A 23,629-nucleotide genomic window follows, 5' to 3' on the forward strand; every position below is an offset into this window, starting at 1 on the left:
TAGGTAGGTGGTTTATTAGCCGGTCATGGACTATATATTTTAGGGAATTAGAGAGTGCAGGAAAAATGTAAATAGGTCGGTAATTGGAGGGAGCTGTAGCAACGCCTATTTAGATGGTGGCTTAACCAGTCCCTGTTTCCAGGCCTTAGGGTTGAAGATACCTCATAGTGGGCATAAATGGGCCAGTAGTAAGCTTCGTCGTTTCGACTGTGATACCATCGTGTCCAGTAGATGTTGATCTGATACGCATGATGGGTTTTTTGACGGTCACAATTTTTCATGGTTGAAGTCGTTTAGCCCCGTGAAGTAATAAATGAGTCTCTGTTTTGTTTGTGGTTCAGTTGTGGTTGTAGGTAAGAAGTGCTGGTTCAGTTCTTTGACTAGGGACAATGGGGTCAGCTGCAGTTTTTCCTTTGTCTATACCGAGACCACACATGTGTGTTGTCCTTGAGACAGCTCTTCTCAGTTAATGTATGGGCACGTCTGAGCTTTGAATTTCTCATGCTTGACTAACTTTTCCATTTCTGCTTGTAAGCAATATGATTTTCAGGCATGGGGTGTAATTTGTATGCCTGATTTGCAGCATCTCTGAGATTCATGAGCTGTTTTAGTTCTTCAGTTATCCAAGATTCAGGTTACTTCTTACTTTTATGGTCTTTGGGGGAGCATATTTGTCATACAACTGAGTAAGTTCGTTGTGAATCCATGAAGTTTTTCATTTAAACCTGAGAAGAGAATGAAATATGTCCCCCACACTATTTATTGTGTCTCAGTTGCAAGTTTGGATAAACTAATGCATTTGAAGTCTCAGTATTCTGTCAGTTGCTTTTCCCTTCTGGGATATTCCAGTGAGTTCATCTGAAAATTAAGTCGTGCACACACATGCCAGGGGCAGATATCAGAGAGGTAGAAATTACTCTAAGGATTTTGTTGGAGATATATCAGTGAGAGTAGAACAAGCTGAAGTAGCAACACATTTGAAGACGAAAGCATCCGCTCATATTTCACACTGAATGGATTATTGTATAAAAAACATATGCTGGTGTCACTATCTATAATCATCCGATTGTGAACCGATTCCAGACTTGAAAGAGCAGTTTCAAAGCAGGTAAGCCCAACTACTTTAGGAGGATTGTAAATTACTCATATCAGGTATTAGGTGATTAATCATAGCGCCTGTATGCACCTATTCCACCCCTCTGTCATGTCTTCTAACGGTGTAGCTGTTTAAGCTTACTGCACCTGTGGAAATAGTTTAATCCATGTCTCCAACAGAAATATTACGTGGATGTATACATCTTGAAATATCTAACAGAACTCAATATGAGTTGGCAGAGATTGAACATTTTCATGTGCAATATGTAGCTTTGTGCACTCAGGTGCAAATCTCACAAAGATTTTTGCTGCTGGATGTTAGCCACTCTGGGCCAGTGAGGGTGGGAGAACAAAACATGATGGGTGATAGGAGAGCACAGGTTTCCAGAAATGAAAGCACTGGTACCTTCAGGGAGAAGGGAGATTGTATGACCGAGACCAACAGGTTTTGGCAGTGGTTACTAAACAGCTGACAAGTGTCAGGGACAGCAACTCACTAAACAGACCTAAAACGATTTGTGCCCAATGGTATTGAACACAAGCTAAACAGAATAAAAACAAATTGTACTATCAATGGTTATAGTGATAAGTAACAACAGAGATATTGTACATTGCTACGCATAACTAGAAGCAAGACAGTAAATAAATCGCCTGAATGAAAACCCTGTCAGAGTAGTGAAGTAATAGTGAAATAAGAAACTACGAGTATAACGGTGTTGGAAGTATGAAAACTGAACAGAAAATATATAATTAATATTAAAATTAAATCTAAACGAATGCATGACAGAGTGATCTTTTCTCCATTTTCCGTCTTCACCATTATCCTGCTGTCATTTGCCCAAGTGTTTTGTAGCCAAAATCTCAAGACTGAAGTATTCAAAAGCTTTAGCCTTTGAGAGTTGAGATCCTGCTATACTGTCAGACCTGACTTACGAGTTTCCTCTTCTCTTTGAAGGTATCAGATCTTTTCCTGTAAGACATGAACTTCACTGTTTTGAGTCTATGCTGAACTCCATGACACCTGTCTGTATCATTCAGTGTCACCTGCAAGCTTAGCTTCTCTCAGACAAGGCTGATATTTTAATCATCTTTATTCTCTCTGCTGTTCTCAGGCATCCTGAACTTTCTGAGATTATCGACTCTGTGGTACTGTTTGAGCCCATCAGATTCCTCGACCAGCTCCTGTTCGAGCAATTGTGCCCTACCCTCAGCTTCTTTTAAGGATCTGTTAATGCAGGAGTCTCGTTCGCATTTGTCTCCAGGGTCTCCCGTATTTTGGTCATCACTACTCCAGTGACCCCATCAGTGGTGGTCTGTACAACCATCCCGAGTGTGTCTTCTTGTGCCTGGAGCATGACACTCAGCTCGGGCTTCATTAATGTGGTGACGTCGGAGATGTTGTGCGGTGCGACCACGGCCCCTGGTGCTGGTTCGACTCCAGCACTGCCTCTCGACTGCCCGTTGGCGATTCTAAGTGTTGTTACACAGATAACCATTTTAAATTCAATTTAAGGTTACATATTTTCAAAATGAAATGCTAAATGACACTAGTGATTCGCAACACACTTCTCGTATAAAATAGCTTAAATGCTTAACAACACCTCCAAAATTCATGTGAAGTTTCGAGCAAAATTAACGCGTGTTATTCACTTGCTGCCAGCTTGTTTTCCACATAGGATTATATTTCAGTACAGGTTCATACTGGTCTTTCGTGCAGGCCCCATTATGCTGTTCAAAGAGTAAGAAGAGTTTACGGATACTGTCAAGGCCTGTTGCATCAGATAATGCTGTCAAGGTATACCACACACATTTTAGTAGTGCACCTTTTGCAGATGTTTGGTAGGACAGAAGTCATCGACCTAAGTATTATGTCACTCAGTGCTGTGTTGGTAGGAAGTATCTCGATGGCATAGGACATGAAAGAATCATTAAAATGAAAATACTATGTTGGGCAGCGTGCTCAGTAAATGGGTGGTCCACCTGTTTCTTGGCCACAGTTTGTCTGTGGTCATTCATACAGACAGAAAGCTTGTTGGATGTCATACCCACGTAGAGTGCAGCACAGTGGTCGCAGCTTTACTTGTGGATCACATTATTGGATTCACAGGTAGCTTCTGATGGGACAGGTGTTTCTTGTGACTGGACTGGAGTAGGTGGCGGTGGAAGAACTGATAGGACAGGGATTGCATCCAGGTCTATTACAAGGCTATCAGCCATGAGGCAAGGGTCTTGGAGCAGGGGTTGTGTAGGTATGGACAAGGACATTGTGTAGGTTGGGTGGGCGGCGGAATATCATTATCGGAGGGATGGATAGTGGGTAGGACATTCCTTATTTCAGGGCATGACGGGAGGTAGTCGAAACCATGGCAGAGAATGTGATTCAGTTGCTCAATTCCTAAGTGGTTCTGAGACACAAGGGGATTGCGTCCATGTGGCTGAACGGTGGGACTTTGAGAGGTGGGGTGTGACTAGACAGATGTATTTCTGTTCAAGGTTGGGAACGTAATTACAGTCTGTGAAGGCCACGGTCAGTTAGGCTGTATGGAAGGAAAATGTAGTATTTAGGTTCCTCTCCTCTATACTAGCTTTATCATACATAAATGAATTAGATAACTATAAGCCATCAGAAATATAAAACTTTGCTAATAAAACAAAACTATACATATGTGACAAGAAAATAGCTGTAACACATCAACAAACATTGGTAAAAAGATTACAGGATGTATACATGGCAGAGGGGCAAAACGGTTTCTTAGGGATTTTCTGGTTAAAAACAAACTTCCTCAGAGGTGAAAATACACATTTTCTGTGTTGACTGACAGTATACTTCCCCTCTGAACTGCAAAACTTATCAATCCTTTGAATGGTAAAAGTTTTATACACCGGCATAGAACGTACCGGCCCTTTAGGACATGAAAATCAGCAAAAAAAGAAAAAAAAATTAAAAACAAGAAAGAAAAAAAGACGTTTTGGGAAGGTCTTTGATGTGCACCAACATGTACACTGCGTTCTTCAAGTTACAGAAATATCAATACGAACTCCACCAAACACAGCACGAAAGCTTCCGAAGCGTTGAAATCAATATGGTGATGCGTTTTCGTCAATCTAACCTCACGTCACGTGATCTCGCCAGCCAATGACAGCTGATATTCCGAGCATAGGACATGTGATGTGGTCAGCCAGCAGCAGGACCACTGTTGAGCAGCGCAAACGCACAAACAGAAAAAATTTATGGTTTAAATTACTATGTACAGCTAAAAGAATTATGATCTTTTTTTGCTTGTATTATCCTTTGAGAAGTACCAAACACAGATGTGTCAGTCAAATTTTAAATAATTACATGAATGTCTGGTCTTCTGGATCCGAAATTTTGCAAAGTGGCTGCTGCTCAAAGTGTTAAGTTTTGAATCCTCTGTGATTTACGAAATTCACTGCACATTCTTACACATAACACAACCCATTTTGCATAAAAGGAAACTTATTTTGAAAGTAACGCTTCTCAAACCATCATTCACAATATTTTGCTGCAATCTGTTGGAAATTAAACAGTTGTGAGGGGATGCTCGTCGAAAGATGTTCGTCGTTACGAAGTGTTGAACACTTTTCATCCTAAATACTTTCCTTTGCCAAATTTTGCTGTCGGCAGATGTTTATGTGCAAACTGTGTTTTTTTTTTTTTTTTTTTTTTTTTTTTTTGTAAATGGAGCATTTTCTTTGCAACTTAAGTTTTATTTTGGAGTTTTTCTTGCATTTGTCTGTTGTTGCTGCAGTATTATTCAGCAGCAGCAGACTAAAGTAAAATTCTTTGTTAGATTATCAGTTCTTACCAGTCAAAATTCCAAAAAAGTTAACTGAAAACTAAAACAATGAAAAATACACGGAATTTTAAACAGTTCCCAGAATTCTGAAAACTTTGCATGTTTTTTTCTATTTTCTCCCAAATGAAAAAACTTGCATGGGTTTCCCAGATTTCCCGTTTGTCCCACAGCATATACATCGTAAATTACTTTTGCAAGTTACTGTGTACAGGAAGTAGCTTCATAGAATAATCCAGTGAGATATGTTATCAGAAAAAAATAGGAGTAGCTTTGTAAATAAAAGAAAATATTGTTAACAAATAATAAAAAGTTCTTGGAAAAAACTGTGTTGCAGAAAAGAAACTATTAATAATAAACTATAAAATTAGTTTCTTATATCACGGTTGTTATTTCTAAATGCTTCCACTGTAGAATTACTGTTTATAAAATATATGAACCTCTCCCCATGATGCACATACCTCAACCAAAGAGGCCTACACAGCCTTAGTTAGTTGTAAACGATGGCGAGAGAGAGGACGGGAAGATTGGTCCATTGGGTTTCCTACCATTTTATTGTGCTCCCATTGTCTCAGAGAGATTGGGAGATGGGAGGGGTTTCCCACAATTTTAATGTGCTCTTGTTGGTTCAGAGGAGAGGGCAAGAGAGGGGAGCAGGCACGGGGGTTCCACTCGATTACCTTCAATTGACCTCGACTGCTTGTCACCCAAATGGGTAACCTGAATCAGAAGTGACAAGATCGTTATCTTCAACTGAATTCTCCTTGCTATCCTATTACTTCTCATTACGACATTATCACACAGCGTGTTTCACAATTTATGATATATTCTTCTAGATGTTGTAAAGGGCACTTAGATCAACTCTTACATATAACCTCATATCTGGAAACGTCATCCAACCATGGCATAGATCGTCAAAGTTACTGGCACCAGTGTCTTTAAATGATTGTATATACAGGGCGAATCTCTCATAATATTACAAACTTTCTAGGATCATGGAGAAGGATAATTGTATCAATTTGAGGTAAGGGTCTCTCCACTTGAAAGGGACAAGTCAAAAGTAATAAGTGAAAACTGTTTTTATATCTGCGACAGTGGAATACAGGCACTGGTACTATTGTCGCTAAGATTGTAGAGTAGGCAACCTTCAGAGACGGTAGTATGGAATAAAACAAGGAAACGTGTCCAGCAAACATTGGCTCTAAAACGCATATCTTAAGAGCTATTAACACTTGTTCAATAGAGGAGATGTGTTTCAATGTAGCGAAGATGAACACGTGCTCATAGCCCATTGCTTTAGAGCCAATGTTTGCTGGACACGTTTCCTTGCTTTCGTCCATGGTACCACTTCTGAAAGTTATCTATCACACAGTCTTAGCGACAGTATTACCAGCACATTGTCAGAGGTATCAGAATGATTTTCGTTTATAACTTTCGACTCGTTCGTAACAGGTGCAGGGAATCTTACCTCAAGCTGATATATTTATACGGGCGCCAGTACCTACAACTTAGAAGCTCTGTAGCATCAGTGGATATCGTTTCCAGACGTGGGTGCCTATGTAAAACCTGATCTTCTAAGTTCGCTCTACAACCTCTATCTAACAGGAAATTGCCAAACACCCTGCATCAGTAGAACTGATGTGTCACCTGATGCCCTTGATAACTACTTTCCTTTGCATTTAACTTCTTTGTATCTATACTTGTCTACAACTTTGTTTTTAGATATGTCCAGTCCTCTTCACTTGAAAAGCCTATTGTGGTATTCGTTATCGCAGTATATTAGCTTTAAAGAAATTCAACTGTGCCTACCCATTCGTTTGTAATTCTTTACTACAATTCTTTCACACTGATAATTCGTACGATTTTCTTCTACTATCACTAAATTGTTACATCGCCATGTATATCTGAGCTCTTGTACTTGACATTGGTTTGCTGTCCATTATAGTGAGAATAATCCAATAGCTTAACTGTTCGCAGTCACTCCATCTCTGCCCTACGTTCCTATTTTTCCCAAATCTTATTCCTGTTACACCATTTTCCGCTGCTCTTTGTATTACCCATATTCATCGGACAAGAAGTCGTTGATTTTACCCCTATTCATTTCACAGACTCCCAGCACGTCTAGAACGAGATTTTGGTTTCATTCTCAAATTTATAGAATGTTACTCTTTTTTTATGTTCGCTCTAGCTCTCATTGGCATCCCTTCCTTGGCAGTTCCCTACCGGGTCCGAATGGGAGACTAATCGTGAATGTTTTACCAATGGAGACTGTTTTTCAATTACGAGTCATATCTCTTATTGGTACTCGTTATACGTTTCTCCATTAGTGGTTTCCATTGCCTTATGCATCCTCATGTAGTTGAGCACTGCTGATTGTTGCACCTTTCTTCTTCCATTAATTGTTACCAAGGAAACGAATATGTTCCCAGCACATGCAGAGCTATTAATAAATGACATCTGCCGTCCAGAATGTGTGTGCAGTATGTAACTGTTTACAAAGCAACGAATGCATTTCTCAGCACACTAGCGAAGTGTTCTGCTCGAAGACCAAAAAGAAATGGCATAGCTCATTCTTAAAGTGGTTAAGAACAAACTGACAGTTGCTAGGGCAAAATGAGAAATATTTAGTCATATTTCAGTTTTACAGATTGTTGAGGTCTTCGTTCCTTTCCCTGCTTTTTTCCATAACGTTATTTTTGTATGCAGCAAGGAGAGAGTCGCACCCTCATACCTGTGTTCTGGGGATGTCAACTCACTTTATGGGCACTATCTCACAGACGAAGGGCAGTTCCAGGTCGCAGCTTACGTCGTCGTAGAAGCCCCTGTCCGACAGCGCCAGGCAGTCCTCGGAGTCCTCTCGGGTCTTGGTTTTTGGTTCGCCATCCTTCCACACTTGAAATTCCATGTCTTTTAAGTGCCTGCCTGTGGAAAATAAAAAAGTTATGGACACTACAAATATGTTCAGATATGACACAAAACATCACTGGGGCATAAACCTGCTAAGAAAAAGACGGAACTCCTTTGACACATTATGAATACTTCCTCAGCCATCTCTCACACCCAGCCTGCACAAAACACACACACACACACACACACACACACACACACTAGTGGCACAGGCAGGCAAGAGAGAGGGGGGGGGGGGGGAGGGAACGAGAGAAAGAGTGAGGGAGGGAGAGGGAGAAGGATAGCAGCAGATACAAATTCTAAGATATGAGAGTCACATATCAGAGAAAATTCTTAAACATTTTATTACAATCAAAATAGGTAAAACATAAACAAGGTCATAACATACAATGTAATTGTGGAAATCATCATAGTAGTAATAAAGCATTTAACATTCCTCATATATACAGGGTGTTACAAAAAGATGCGGCCAAACTTTCAGGAAACATTCCTCACACACAAAGAAAGAAAATATGTTATGTGGACATGTGTCCGGAAACGCTTACTTTCCATGTTAGAGCTCATTTTATTACTTCTCTTCAAATCACATAAATCATGGAATGGAAACACACAGCAACAGAATGTACCAGCGTGACTTCAAACACTTTGTTACAGGAAATGTTCAAAATGTCCTCCATTAGTGAGGATACATGCATCCACCCTCCGTCGCATGGAATCCCTGATGTGCTGATGCAGCCCTGGAGAATGGCGTATTGTATCACAGCCATCCACTATACGAGCATGAAGAGTGTCTACATTTGGTACCGGGGTTGCGTAGACAAGAGCTTTCAAATGCCCCCATAAATGAAAGTCAAGAGGGTTGAGGTCAGGAGAGCGTGGAGGCCATGGAATTGGTCCGCCTCTACCAATCCATCGGCCACCGAATCTGTTGTTGAGAAGCGTACGAACACTTCGACTGGAATGTGCAGGAGCTCCATCGTGCATGAACCACATGTTGTGTCGTACTTGTAAAGGCACATGTTCTAGCAGCACAGGTAGAGTATCCCGTATGAAATCTTGATAACGTGCTCCATTGAGTGTAGGTGGAACAACATGGGGCCCAATCAAGACATCACCAACAATGCCTGCCCAAACGTTCACAGAAAATCTGTGTTGATGACGTGATTGCACAACTGCATGCGGATTCTCGTCAGCCCACACATGTTGATTGTGAAAATTTACAATTTGATCAAGTTGGAATGAAGCCTCATCCGTAAAGAGAACATTTGCACTGAAATGAGGATTGACACATTGTCGGATGAACCATTTGCAGAAGTGTACCCGTGGAGGCCAATCAGCTGCTGATAGTGCCTGCACACACTCTACATGGTACGGAAACAACTGGTTCTCTCATAGCACTCTCCATGCAATGACGTGGTCAACGTTACGTTGTACAGCAGCAACTTCTCTGACGCTGACATTAGGATTATCGTCAATTGCACGAAGAATTGCCTCGTCCATTGTAGGTGTCCTCGTCGTTCTAGGTCTTCCCTAGTCGCGAGTTATAGGCTGGAATGTTCCGTGCTCCGTAAGACGCCGATCAATTGCTTTGAACGTCTTCCTGTCGGGACACCTTCGTTCTGGAAATCTGTCTCGATACAAACGTACCGCACCACGACTATTGCCCCGTGCTAATCCATACATCAAATGGGCATCTGCCAACTCCGCATTTGTAAACGTTGCACTGACTGGAAAACCACGTTCGTGATGAACACTAACCTGTTGATGCTACATACTGATGTGCTTGATGCTAGTACTGTAGAGCAATGACTCGCATGTCAACACAAGCACCGAAGTCAACATTACCTTCCTTCAATTGGGCCAACTGGCGGTGAATCGAGGAAGTACAGTACATACTGACGAAACTAAAATGAGCTCTAACATGGAAAGTAAGCATTTCCGGACACATGTCCACATAACATATTTTCTTTATTTGTGTGTGAGGAATGTTTCCTGAAAGTTTGGCCGTACCTTTTTGTAACACCCTGCATATTGATTTATAGCCCCTTCAGAATAACTGAAGGTGTCATCAAATCTCGTCTTTGTTTTGAAACCTCCTAGAATATTAATACTGTGTCCGGGACCACGACTCGAGCCAGGTACCTTTGCCATTCACACACAGATGTTGAACTAGTAAGACTATCCAGGCAGAACGTGACTCACCCTCACATCTTTTGATCCACCAATACCTCTGCTCTACCGTCCTAACTTCACCAAAGTTCTGTACACGTTGTGGCAGCAGCAGTCCTCGAAGGAAGGCTATTGTACAGAAACCACTTAGCCACAGCTGATGGGATTATTTCCCGAATGAGTTTATATTCAGCCGTGACGTGCGTGTGTGCCAGGGCAGCATTGAACCCTGAACCTTTGCTTCACACAGGCAAATGAATCAACAACTGATACAAGCAAATTATCTCAGTATTAAAGGTATGAGAGTGGGTCACGAGTAGTGCCTGCACAGCACAACATTTACCTATGAAAGGCAAAGGTTGCAGGTTCGGAATCCCAATTCAGCTTTCAGTTCTAATCTCATAGAAAGTTTCCAACTAGCACACACACCAGTGTAGAGTGAAGTAATCCCCTAGCCTATATGTAAGCCATTGCTCCACAGTAACCTTTCTGCTTGACATGCTAGACCCGCAAGCTATGTGGGAGAACGTTTGTGTAGTTGGGTAGCTAGGACATATGGTATATGTTATGTGGGAAGAATTAAAGCTATGAGCATGGGCCGTAAGTCATGTCTGGGTGGTGCTTCCCGCGCCCAGGTTTCCGGGCCGATTCCCGGCGGAGTCAGGGATTTTCTCTGCCTCGTCATGACTGGGTGTTGTGTGATGTCCTTAGGTTAGGTTTAAGTATTTCTAAGTTCTAGGGGACTGATGACCATAGATGTTAAGTCCCATAGTGCTCAGAGCCATTTGAGCCATTTTCCTGTCTGGGTGGCAGAGTCAGAAGGGCATTTTCGGGTGAAAGGCCCAGTTCAAGTCCTGGTCTGGCACAATTTTAACCTAACAGGAAGTTTCAAATCAGCACATCCTCTTCTGGAGAAAGACAATAGTCACAAATCCGACTGGCAAGCTGTCGTGTGTCATCCGCGTAAGTGCTGGCTGGAGGCAACTGAAGATATATTTACATGAGCCAGAAATTAAACAGTGTCTAGTAAGTGCCCTCCGCCACACACCGTTGGGTGGTTTGCGGAATATAAATGTAGATGTAGATGTAGAAGAGCCATGATTGCGGTTGAAAGCAATCGTAAAGCTAAAATTTACGTCCAGTTGGATCTGTTAAATGTTATTACTAGGGTTAACTTTGATCGCTGAAAAGATTGTAATTAATGCATCTTATTTTGTACTATCCCTGAATGATTACAGCCAGCCATTAGGTTCACCTGTAATTTCATGACGAAAGTCATGCTGCAGTGAAAGTAGTACATGACAGTTTGAAAAGTGTGTAGCATTAAGGCTACGTAATTTTGTACAAGTATGTCTCCTGAAGTACAAATTGATCTGATAATATCAATAATGTGCGATTTTTATACTTATTCATGAATAATATTTAAAAGGGTCACCATTCTACGCACAACGAAAATCAAATGTACATTAACACTAAGTAATGACCATACAACCGGTATTTAGGTAAAACGCTTGTACGAAATAGAAAACTGTGGAGTCATGACAAACTATATTACTACCTCTGGTACTTTCATCATTTGAATCTGAGAGGTAACATATATAGCGTCGCAAAAATTTTCGGCTGTTCAACTAAAATACATACATAATGACATATGACACAGTGTTGACTAAAAAAAATGGTTCAAATGACTCGGAGCACTATGGGACTTAACATCGGAGGTCATCAGTCCCCTAGAACTTAGAACTACTTAAACCTAACTAACCTAAAGACATTGCACATATCCATGCCAGAGGCAGGATTCGAACCTGCGACCGTGGCAGTCGCGCGGTTCCGGACTGAAGCGCCTAGAACCGCTCGTTGCCTCAAGTACTGCCTTGCTCGTTTACTCATAACCACTTTCTACATAAAAATACAACTGTTAAGCATGAATTACAGTGAGAGACACTTAGAGAATTTTAACAAAGTTGTTTATTTCACTCCGCAGTCACTGAAATAAACAATAAAATGTATTCAATGTGGAAGAAGACGCTTGCTGTATTAAACCTTGCTATACATCCCGGAGAGATGAGAATACATGATAGCTTCCAAATGCGTTGCAGCAATCTGTACTTTTATTGTCGTTAGTGTGAGTGATATAAAGGCACAAAATGGATGCAGTGTGGATGAATGACAGCGTTCAAATTGCGATACATACATCTCACGACAAAATAGTACACATTCAGGATGTCTACAACTTCAATTAAAATACTATCTACTTCCAAATATGCCATATCAAACTGAAAAGCTTGCTGCTATCTTTGCATGACATCAAAGATTCTAATCAACAGGTACACGTACGACAGATTGAGAAGAAACATACAGTCTCATCACATTATCTTACAAACATGTTGTAGCTGATTTAAAGAATCCATGGCAAGTTACGTTATCAGTAATAGTGTTCACACATATGAAACATACCAAACGTGAATGACTTCCAAACAAGGAAATATAATGCAAAACTTAAGTTCTACATAATTATATGGTCCATCTTTGATTTTATTTCCTGTCCAGTGACAATGTCAGATCTTTGTAAAACTCTTGGTTGTATTCAGTCAGATCAGAGCATGTTGCCAGTGTGCCAACTGCAATTCCATTTGGGAAAATCTAGAGGAATTTACAATTCCAGGAATAGCCCTTCATTCAAATTAAACATGTGGCTATGCATTCTGAATTGTACATTTCATTCCTCCCAAACGAACACAACTGGCAGTAACATATTTCTACATCTTCTTATCCTTGTTCTTCTTCTCCTTCTTCTTTTTCTTATTTTTAGCATATGAACAGGAGGACAATGCTGTTGCTCTACACTGTCATTGCAGTTACTTCACAAGCCAATGGTGGCTCAATGACAAGTGGGTAACAGAATCCTGTAGGAGAAAACGAACTTGCTGTGGAGGTTGATCTTTGGGAAACAGAGCATTCGAAACCTTGTAGAGATGTGCACGGCAAATTACTCAGCCCACAGCTCATGCAAGTGGTTAACAACTGAACACACAGTAACAGCACTCAGCCGAAGTGCAGGGCAAGGTCTTTACTGGTTGAATTTGGCATAAGCACTGATCCACTTGGCTTACAGTTGCCGGCGAGTAAACACTTCACCTGCCACCATTGGAATGTCCACTGGCAGGAGTATGATATCTCTCCGCCGCGAAAAGGCCATGCAGGGCCGAAAATGGTCATTCGCGGACTGCAAAAATCAGACGAGGTCCGACCACCGAAGGAGGCAATGTTGGCGCCACCTGCTCTGCCAGAAAGGTGTGGGGATATGGAGGCTGGGGCAGCGGCGGATCCACTGGTGACAGCGAGGACGAGTGTATCCACGTCAGGGAAAGGGGAAAGAAGTAGAAAGTCGGGGGCAGTTCGAAATCCATCGACTCCAGCTCAGTAGACAGAGGCATGAGCCATAATAAGGACTCAGGCTGGAGGCGATGGGACTATAGCTATTCTGTGGATCGGGATGGAATGGAAGGTGTGCTTCCACAAGTGGGAGCCGACCTCTGGAACAACCTTGTGACCAGTCTTGCCACTCAGCTCACCAGAAAGCGGCAATGATGAGACCCCATCAGGGCATGGGTGCAACTGATTTGCATGACGGATCAGCTGCTGTCTGACGGTATCCACCACCAGGAAATGCCGACCTTGTGGCCCACCGTGACTCTCGGCAGCCACCCCTACCACTGGCCGAAAGGACAGGCCAAAATAACAACCCTGGAGGGAAACATGGCAGGCCACAATGCTCCACGGTTAGATACTCAGGTTGCAAAAAATTCAAGAGACACTCTGGCAGACTGCATCCAAAAAAAACACAAACATAGAGCAGAACCTCATACATGGAAAAAATTATTTAAAAATAGTATAGTACAAGGAAGCACACACATGCACATGGGAGTCTTTTCCCAAAATGCGTTATGTAAAATATGAATAAAGGAAAAAGGGACTGGTAGCAGAAAAGTTGTTTATAAACAAACCCATTATGTTCACAGTCGTGGGCTTTCGAAAAAACAAAAAAAACTGTGATGGACAAAAGCAGAAACAAAAGTTGATGTAGAAGAGATAAGGGATCCAGTATTAGAACCAAATTTAAAAGAGCTTTGGAAGACGTAAGGAGAAGGGACAGATCCAATCAGTATTTCTAAAATCATTGGAGGAAGTGGCAACAAAATGATTATTTATGTTGGCGAATAGAATATCATCTGACTTTCACAAAAACACCATCCACACAGTTCTGAAGATTGCAACAGCTGACAAGTGCGAGACTTATCACAGAATTAGTTTAACAGCTCATGCAACCAATTTGCTAACAAGAAACACAGAAGAATGGAAAAGAAAAATAAGGATGTGTTAGCTAGTGATCAGTTTGGCTTTAGGAAAGGTCAAAGCACCAGAGAGACAGTTCCAACATTGCGGTCGGTAATGGATGTAAGACCAAAGGAAAGTCAAGACACGTTCATTTGTTAACCTGGAAAAAACATTCGACAATGTAAAATGGTGCAAAATTTTTGAAATTTTGCGAAAAAAGGAGTAATGCTCTAATTCATTACTATACCATTCCATCCTGGAGTTTCCAATGTTTGAAAAATAGGGGTAAGCTTTACAGAAAGTTGGCTAATAAACAAGGTCGGGCAAATAAAAGTTGCCCAGAGAACAGAGTTCCAGGGTACAGAGAAACAGCAGAGGAAATGCCCTTTTATATCTCGACTAAGCGACGCTGCCTCCATCTGGATACACGCGTATCGCTACCGCACGACTTTTGCCACCTTAGAGTAGTTCCGGCAACAGCGGTAGTAAAGAACTCTAGTGGCTTTCTGTGTTGCATTCCGATGTGTAGGTATCGGGAAAGAACCGGTACACGATCTTTGTAAATAGTGATAAATCTGATCACGAACATTAATCTGCTTCGCATGTAATGTTTCGAGGAGCTGATGGAAATGCACAAGAAGTATATAACATACGAACCTGTTTCAGTAATGAAGTCACCTTCGATGGCTTTATATGTGAAGCCCATCAGGTAGAGTTGGATTTTCGGCTGTAAGAGGCTCAGCACTGCCTCGGCGCGGAGCGACGTGTCGGGGACGGCGAGCGTCGCATTCTCGGAGCGGCACGCACTGGCTGCCGGCGCGTGGGCCCTCAACTCCGTGTGCACCTTGTAGAAGCGGCCGGCGTCTTCCATCCACACGTAGCTGTCTGGTACGCCCACCAAAAGCGGGCGCTCACAGAAAAACGGCGCAGGGTTCTGGCAGGACACGACGTCCGTGAATCCGTCTCTGTCCAAGATGACGCAGTCCTCGTCGTCTGCACTGTCACTGTGGGGCCGACTAGGCAGTGATGGCAGACCCGACACGGGACGACCTGGTGCAGTACGGGAGTGTCAGTAAGGTACAGGTTTACGCCAGACAAAAAAGTAGATCATAGCGTAAGTAATGCAACAGACATTACAATCGAACCAGAAAATAAACCTGGGCACAAGCCTAGCAGCAAAACAACATTTTGGAAGCTGACGTACATTAAAGTACTTCAGTAACAATTTTACTTCACACTGTTTTGCCGAGATCATTGGTTGAGAAAATTAAAACACCGCGACAAGAATACTAAGATATTTGTCACATGCATCACAGAATTTGTGAAGTGATAGGAGAAAATATAAAAATGCAGTAAATGAAACAGGCAAAAAGGAATAAAAACGTCTCAAAAACGAGATCGACAGAAAGTGCAAATTGGCTAAGCAGGGATGGCTAGAGGATAAATGTAAGGATGTAGAGGCTTATCTCACTAGGGGTAAGACAGATACTGCCTACAGGAAAATTAAAGAGATCTTTGGAGAAAAGAGAACCACTTGTATGAATATTAAGAGCTCAGATGGAAACCCAGTTCTAAGCAAATAAGGGAAAGCAGAAAGGTGGAAGGAGCATATAGAGGGTCTATACAAGGGCGATGTACTTGAGGACAATATTATGGAAAGGGAAGAGGATGTAGAGGAAGATGCAATGGGAGATATGATACTGCGTGAAGATTTTGACAGAGCACTGAAAGACCTAAGTCGAAACAAGGCCCCGGGTAAAGGCTCTGAGCACTATGGGACTTAACATCTGTGGTCATCAGTCCCCTAGAACTCAAAACTACTTAAACCTAACTAACCTAAGGACATCACACACATCCATGCCCGAGGCAGGATTCGACCTGCGGCCGTAGCAGTCACCCGGCTCCGGACTGAGCGCCTAGAACCGCGAGACCACCGCGGCCGGCAAGGCCCCGGGAGTAGACAACATTCCATTAGAACTACTGACGGCCTTGGGAGAGCCAGTCTTGACAAAACTCTACCATCTGGTGAGCAAGATGTATGAGACAGGCGAAATACCCTCAGACTTCAAGATGAATAATTCCAATCCCAAAGAAAGCAGGTGTTGACATATGTGAAAATTATCGAACTACCAGTTTAATAAGTCACAGCTGCAAAATACTAACGCGAATTCTTTACAGGCGAATGGAAAAACTAGTAGAAGCCGATCTAGGGGGAGATCAGTTTGGATTCCGTAGAAGTATTGGAACACGTGAGACGATACTGACCCAACGACTAATCTTAGAAGCTAGATTAAGGAAAGGCAAACCTACGTTTCTAGCATTTGTAGACTTAGAGAAAGCTTTTGACAATGTTGACTGGAATACTCTCTTTCAAATTCTGAAGGTGGCAGGGGTAAAATACAGGGAGCGAAAGGCTATTTACAATTTGTATAGAAACCAAATGGCAGTTATAAGAGTTGAGGGGCATGAAAGGGAAGCAGTGGTTGGGAAGGGAGTGAGACAGGGTTGTAGCCTCTCCCCGATGTTATTCAATATGTATATTGAGCAAGCAGTAAAGGAAACAAAAGAAAAATTCGGAGTAGGTATTAAAATCCATGGAGAAGAAATAAAAACTTTGAGGTTCGCCGATGACATTGTAATTCTGTCAGAGACAGCAATGGACTTGGAAGAGCAGTTGAATGGAATGGATAGTGTCTTGAAAGGAGGATATAAGATGAACATCAACAAAAGCAAAACGAGGATAATGGAATGTAGTCGAATTAAGTCGGGTGATGCTGAGGGAATTAGATTAGGAAATGAGACACTTAAAGTAGTAAAGGAGGTTTGCTATTTGGGGAGCAAAAGAACAGATGATGGTCGAAGTAGAGAGGATATAAAATGTATAATGGCAATGGGAAGGAAAGTGTTTCTGAAGAAGAGAAATTTGTTAACATCGAGTATAGATTTAAGTGTCAGGAAGTCGTTTCTGAAAGTATTTGTATGGAGTGTAGCCATGCATGGAAGTGAAACATGGACGATAAATAGTTTAGACAAGAAGAGAATAGAAGCTTTCGAAATGTGGTGCTACAGAAGAATGCTGAAGATTAGATGGGTAGATCACATAACTAATGAGGAAGTATTGAATAGGATTGGGGAGAAGAGAAGTTTGTGGCACAACTTGACTAGAAGAAGGGATCGGTTGGTAGGACATGTTCTGAGGCATCAAGGGATCACCAATTTAGTATTGGAGGGCAGCATAGAGAGTAAAAATCGTAGAGGGAGACCAAGAGATGAATACACCAAGCAGATTCAGAAGGAAGTAGGTTGCAGTAGGTACTGGGAGATGAAGAAGCTTGCACAGGATAGGGTAGCATGGAGAGCTGCATCAAACCAGTCTCAGGACTGAAGACCACAACAACAACTAGATAAACTACATATCATTACATTCTGTGCATTCTATGTCTTCATTGGCGCTTAACTGGTGTACAGATAAATTTCTCCTCGATCCGGGAAAAACACGACACAAATATGTGAAATGTATGGGGACATGATCCATGTGTCAAACTTATGCTTCCCAGAGGAGCTGTTGTTTTATCTGCAGTGGGGTTACTAGGTTTATCACGTGCAATAATGAAACCATCGGCTGCAGTCCCATTCGTCAGATACAGATTTTCATCCTGACATCTCATTCCCGCTGTGCGTTCACCACGAAATTTCTTTTGTGTCCCATATTATGGGTAACGTGATATTGTTGGCAGAGGTGTTCACTTTGAGCTTCTGCTTCACAGGGAAAGTTCTAATTTTCCTACTTTATGGAACCCTGCCCTGTATTACCTGCCTAAATATGAAAGTCATCCACCAATAGGAATGCATACCTGACATCTATAGTTTTCGTAGTATCCACTCCACACTGATACACCAACCGGTTTTTGTGGTTATATTGGAAATACAGCAGTTACTGTTCCAAAGTTATTTTTATGTAGAAGTAACACGCTTCGCCAGCCGAGCGAGGTGGCGCAGTGGTTAGCACACTGGACTCGCATTCGGAAGGACGACGGTTCAATCCCGTCTCCGGCCATCCTGATTTAGGTTTTCCGTGATTTCCCTAAATCGCTACAGGCAAATGCCGGGATGGTTCCTTTGAAAGGGCACGGCCGATTTCCTTCCCCATCCTTCCCTCACCCGAGCTTGCGCTCCGTCTCTAATGACCTCGTTGTCGACGGGACGTTAAACACTAATCTCCTCCTCCTCCCTCCGCTTCGCCATGGTTAGGCACCATCAGATTATATACAATGCACTGGCTACCTAAGTTCAAACTCGACCACGTACACTTAAGACCATCTGGATGAAAATCGAGCGAGTCACCAGAATTCCAGTGTCATTGCCAGTACGACCACCTAGCTGATTCTCATCTAGACCAATATTATGTACGCATGTGCTCTATTTGCTGTTCCATTTAGTAATTCCGATGGGATTTTCCGCCAGACTGTTTCATGTGTATGTGCTTGACATAGAGCTTTGATAGCCAGCACAATAAACTTCATTTTACAGTTTTACCTAGTCTGATGGTGCCTAACCACAGCAAAACACATTATTTTTAAATAAAAATAACTTTGCAACCGTGACTGTTTCATTTCGAGCCTAACTGTAATTTTCTTTTTTGTACGCAAGGTATGCTGCAACTTTATTACAGTTCTCTGAGATACTGAGATAACTGTACTCCTTTTTGTGACAGTCATACAGTCAACGGTCATATTTCTCCACATACCATCAACAGAATTCTATTCCATTCGTGTGACATGACGATCCACAGTGGAGAACCGCCATAATCTCTGCCTCAGTCCTGTCGGTAACACGTCAAAATGCCATCATGACGCACCGTACACGGAGTGTGAGAACACTCCAGTGAAGCCGCTTGTTTCAGGCTATTCTCCGTCGTGTGACACATAGTGAAACCATAAAATATCCTCCTGGGTCTCCGAAACACACGAGTATGAGAAATACACATTCTGAACACCATCCTATATTTTTACTAAGTAGGTATTGGACTAGCTGTTAATATTATCATGAAGTCTACCTGTCTTAGTATCATGTGATCACTGGTATGTTTCTGTATGCTTACATACTTCCTACTTGAGCTACTTTTTCCAATTGTTAACGTTATAACAAAAGTAGTATGAGGTTACTGTTTGGTTCATATAGAGCTGATGGCGGTTGTGAGCGGTGTACCAATGGTCTGTCTGAATTCGGTTCTCAGGCGCAGTGAACATCCGTCGAGTCAATTGCAGGATAACAATCGTGCAAGCTTCATGCTGAGAAGTTACTGTACCGTACTGTTGCCAATTATGTTTAAACACGTTAACAGTTAGAGCACAGTTACTTTGCCCAAAGGTAAGAAATATTTGGTGTGGTGTCACCGCTAGACACCACACTTGCTAGGTGGTAGCTTAAATCGGCCGCGGTCCATTAGTACATGTCGGACCCGCGTGTCGCCACTGTCAGGATCGCAGACCGAGCGCCACCACAAGGCAGGTCTCGAGAGACGGACTAGCACTCGCCCCAGTTGTACGACGACGTTGCTAGCGACTACACTGACGAAGCCTTTCTCTCATTTGCCGAGAGACAGAATAGCCTTCAGCTAAGTTAATGGCTACGACCTAGCAAGGCGCCATTAACCATTTGTAACGTTGCATGTACCTCAAGATAGAGTCTCACTTGTATCATCCAGAATGCTGTATACCAAAGGACAATATAAAAGTTAAGTGTTCTAGTAGCTACGTTCTTTTCTTTATCACATTCATTACGACTCCTGTTCCAGACTTAACGCCAGACGGCGTGGGTTGACGCGTGCCCTTTCGGCTACTTCACTGTGGACTGGCTGCCTTAACAGTCCACTACATTTGGTACATCAAACACTTAGAGAAGGTAACAGATGCATCACATGAAGTGGTAAGTAATTTGCTCATTAAAGTTTTCTGATAGACGGTACTACTGAAATACAGAATGGGAGAGAAGCTGACTGGCTGGGAGCTCCTCGAGTCGTAACATTATTTATACGTGCAGAGACTTTGGCTCTACGAGAATAGAACACGGTTTCACTTGTGTAAGGCCTAGCATGTGTACCACAACAGATTGCCATTACCAGTATTTACGATATTTAAATAATCAGAGAAGAGAGAATACACAAGCCCTCGGTCTTACAGCAGGATTGCAGTGTTTACATACCTCAGCAAGTCGACGAGTGTCATACTTGTTACACCCACTAAGGTGTAAGAAATATACTTCAGCGCACAGTTTGTATTACTACAGAAGTGACACTGGGAGTTCACAAAATACAGTAAGTGTCAGTAGCCGGAAGGAACTCAAAGCTAAGACCGTTGTCCAGAGAACCATATCACAAAGAATGCTGGAGCAGAGTTGTTAGCAGCCCTAAGAGACGTCCACGTTAACAGGCAGGCAATGACAGCCCACTGGCGAGAGAACAGCAGCAGAGCACGGCGCGGTACGAACCGTCGTTCTCTTGAGGACTGGTCTGCTTTAGGGGCAGCCCGTCTTCAGAGGCCGTGCCCTCTCGGTAGTCTCCGATCGCCTTTTGTCGGCCACTTCCAGAGTCCTCACCATCCCATGCATCTTTATTTCTACAGACTCCTCTATTACGCTTTCCCAACAGGCGCTAGCTGGACGCAGCAACTTGGTGCTCCCAAAATCAAACACACTGCCGAAAGTGTCCCTGTACTCTGCCGCTGATGACATCTGTGTTCGTCTGGGGCAAACACACCAAACTTCTCCTCGTAACATTCTGCGAGCCAACACTGCATTTGCCCAGTGCAGCAGCTGTCAGAGGCTGCTACGTTCCACTGCTGCATAGTTTCAGTAGGTCCTTCACCGAGTGAAAAATATCTCTCGTCGTCTTTGCTAGAAGCCGGAGGACGGTTTTGATGTCGCACTTTCAAAGAGTCTACATGATCTCGACTCAGAGTGAACCCATATAGACTGCTGCTTAAGTGATCCGCAAACTGGGGAGCCTTACCATCCGAGGCATGGCGGGAGGGGGGGGGGGAGGGGGGCGGCGGCACTCACGCCATGTCTATAAATGCAGTGAAATTCGCAATATCTTGACACTCCACCATAACCTGACGAGTGTGACACTCATTGAAATGTTTGCATTAAACCTACAGCTCGGAAGTCGTACGGTGGCTTTCACAGCACCCATTGTTATTGTAAGTGCAGTGTCTTAGCCACTGCATGATCTCATCCACAGACAAATAAGTGTTTCCCGTTATTGCTGAAACGTGTTACATGCACAAAAGTCAAGTATATGAGTATGGAAGTTTGCAGCAATATGATGACATCTTTCAACACACCACAGGCTCCGTGCATTTCATGTGATATAGTTCACGCAATGTACCATTTTATTTTGATAAAATCTGAAGAAATCTGCGCTGATAGAAAATGTATTCTGCACCCACTCGGAGTGAAAAAATTATAGCCACTCGAGGAAAGACGAATGTACATCAAGGTAAACAATGAAGAACCACGGGATTTGAAACTGCATGTGTAAGTATTGTATCGAAACAACAGAAAATCCAAATATACATACTAAAAGTGTAAGCGGTATTACCATGTATGTCTACAAATTCACCCTCTTTGGCTCGATCTGTGATTCCAAGGTAGGCGTACGAAACCCCTTTTACTTTCGCGAAGATCTGCTTCAGCCCGTCGTAGTCGTGGTGGCCTGTCGGGACGGCCAGGTGTGCCCGCTCGTCCTCGCAGGTCTTCTTGGCTGCCGCCCACGGCTTGAAGATGCGGGACAGCCTGATGAGTCCATAGCCGGGCACGTGGTGGTAGCCGCGCGGGATCTCCACCACCTCGGCTGCAACAGCGCAAGACGCACCAGATCGGATACGCGTCACTGTAGCAGATGACAGTTCTACTGTACAGAGGCACACGTACTTACCGATTATAGGTACTAAAGACTGTTAACTGTGGAACAGACAATTAGTTTATTGGGAATGGAGTTTTCCACCCCTATGCGTGCTTCAGTAAACTGTGGTTTTTGAGGTGTTAACTAGCGGAAAATTCTCTTCTACGATCCCTCTTGCTTACATATGGAGTAGACTATAATTTGGCGTTGACTCAACAGCTGAAAGAAGCCATATTGCATGGATATTAAGTGTACCTTTTGAATAACATGTGCCATCTTCTTTGTACCCGTCCGTGAAACAGTGCTAGCACAAAGAGGACATTCTACCAGGTGTAGAAGTATGAAACCGGAATTTGGTCGTAATAATTACACAACTGTTGTTTGAAACTGATAAACAGTACTTTATTCAAAATGATCTCCATTGCTATTTATACGTTTCTCCCACCTATCTGGCAGGCTATGAATGCCACGCCAAACAAACAGTTTGTCTTCTTTCTAAGACGATTTGATCTTGCCGCGGATGTCGATGGTTTGCCTGGATTCACCCATGATTTACGACGCTTAGGATTCTTATACTATATGCATTTTTTATAACCTGTCACTATTCGATGTAGAAACGATTTTATTTTCTACCTGGAGACTACAATTTCACAAGTGGTCTTTTGATTTGCTTTCTGTCTTTCATTCAGTTCATGTGGGACCCACTTTCCCACTTTCTGTACCTTTCCCATAGCTTTCGACCGAAAAGAAACTGCTTTTCCGGCACATTCAATTGTTCCGAGAATTCCTGTTGAGTTCGAGTATCATCTTCATCCAATAAGACCTGCAATTCGTTGTCTTCAAACTTTTTCGGTGGTTTCGGGCGCTCGTCGTTTCTCACGTCGAAATCACCACTTTTGAATTTTATGAACTATAAACACTGTTTTCCCAAGATCATGTTCGTCGAAAGTTTGGACAAGCATTCGTTGAGATTTTGTAGCAGTTTTCTTTAAATGATAACAGAAAATCAATGCTGTCAGCAAATCGTAGTTCGCAGACACAAAACTCGACATGTTTAAGGGTTTAAACAGATACCGATATATGGAACTCGGGTTACTGTGTGTTGACATTCGTCGTCAGCCGTTAGAGGAAGCAGATGGCGCTGCAGACGCGCTCTCACGGGCTCTACACTGACGGCTAGCACCAGCTATAGGGGAATTCCGGTTCCATACTTCTACACTTGGTACTTTTCCTCATAAACTCTGCAATATCTTCGGTACAAGACATCATACATCCAGGTCAAATATGAAGTACTGTGTCGCTAAATCAAAATCGCCTAACCGACCGTCTTATAATGTCCGCCACTGAATGTTTCATACCGGAATGACAACCCGAAGAGAACAAATCGTGCTTAAGCACGTAA

General features: G+C 42.6%; 1 protein-coding gene across 1 annotated transcript in view; it reads right to left on the reverse strand.

Annotated features, from left to right (window-relative positions):
* Window positions 1-23,629, reverse strand: part of LOC126210392 (ankyrin-2-like) — a 206,142-nt gene that overhangs the window by 31,030 nt on the left and 151,483 nt on the right. The window contains exons 4-6 of the mRNA XM_049939622.1: window positions 21,925-22,176; window positions 14,982-15,374; window positions 7,667-7,832 (exon numbers count right to left, since the gene is read on the reverse strand). Of these exons, the coding sequence (XP_049795579.1) occupies window positions 7,667-7,832; window positions 14,982-15,374; window positions 21,925-22,176 (811 nt within the window). The remainder of the gene's footprint in view (window positions 1-7,666; window positions 7,833-14,981; window positions 15,375-21,924; window positions 22,177-23,629) is intronic.

Source organism: Schistocerca nitens, chromosome 10 (genome assembly GCF_023898315.1).
Source record: "Schistocerca nitens isolate TAMUIC-IGC-003100 chromosome 10, iqSchNite1.1, whole genome shotgun sequence".
Taxonomy (NCBI): domain Eukaryota; kingdom Metazoa; phylum Arthropoda; class Insecta; order Orthoptera; family Acrididae; genus Schistocerca; species Schistocerca nitens.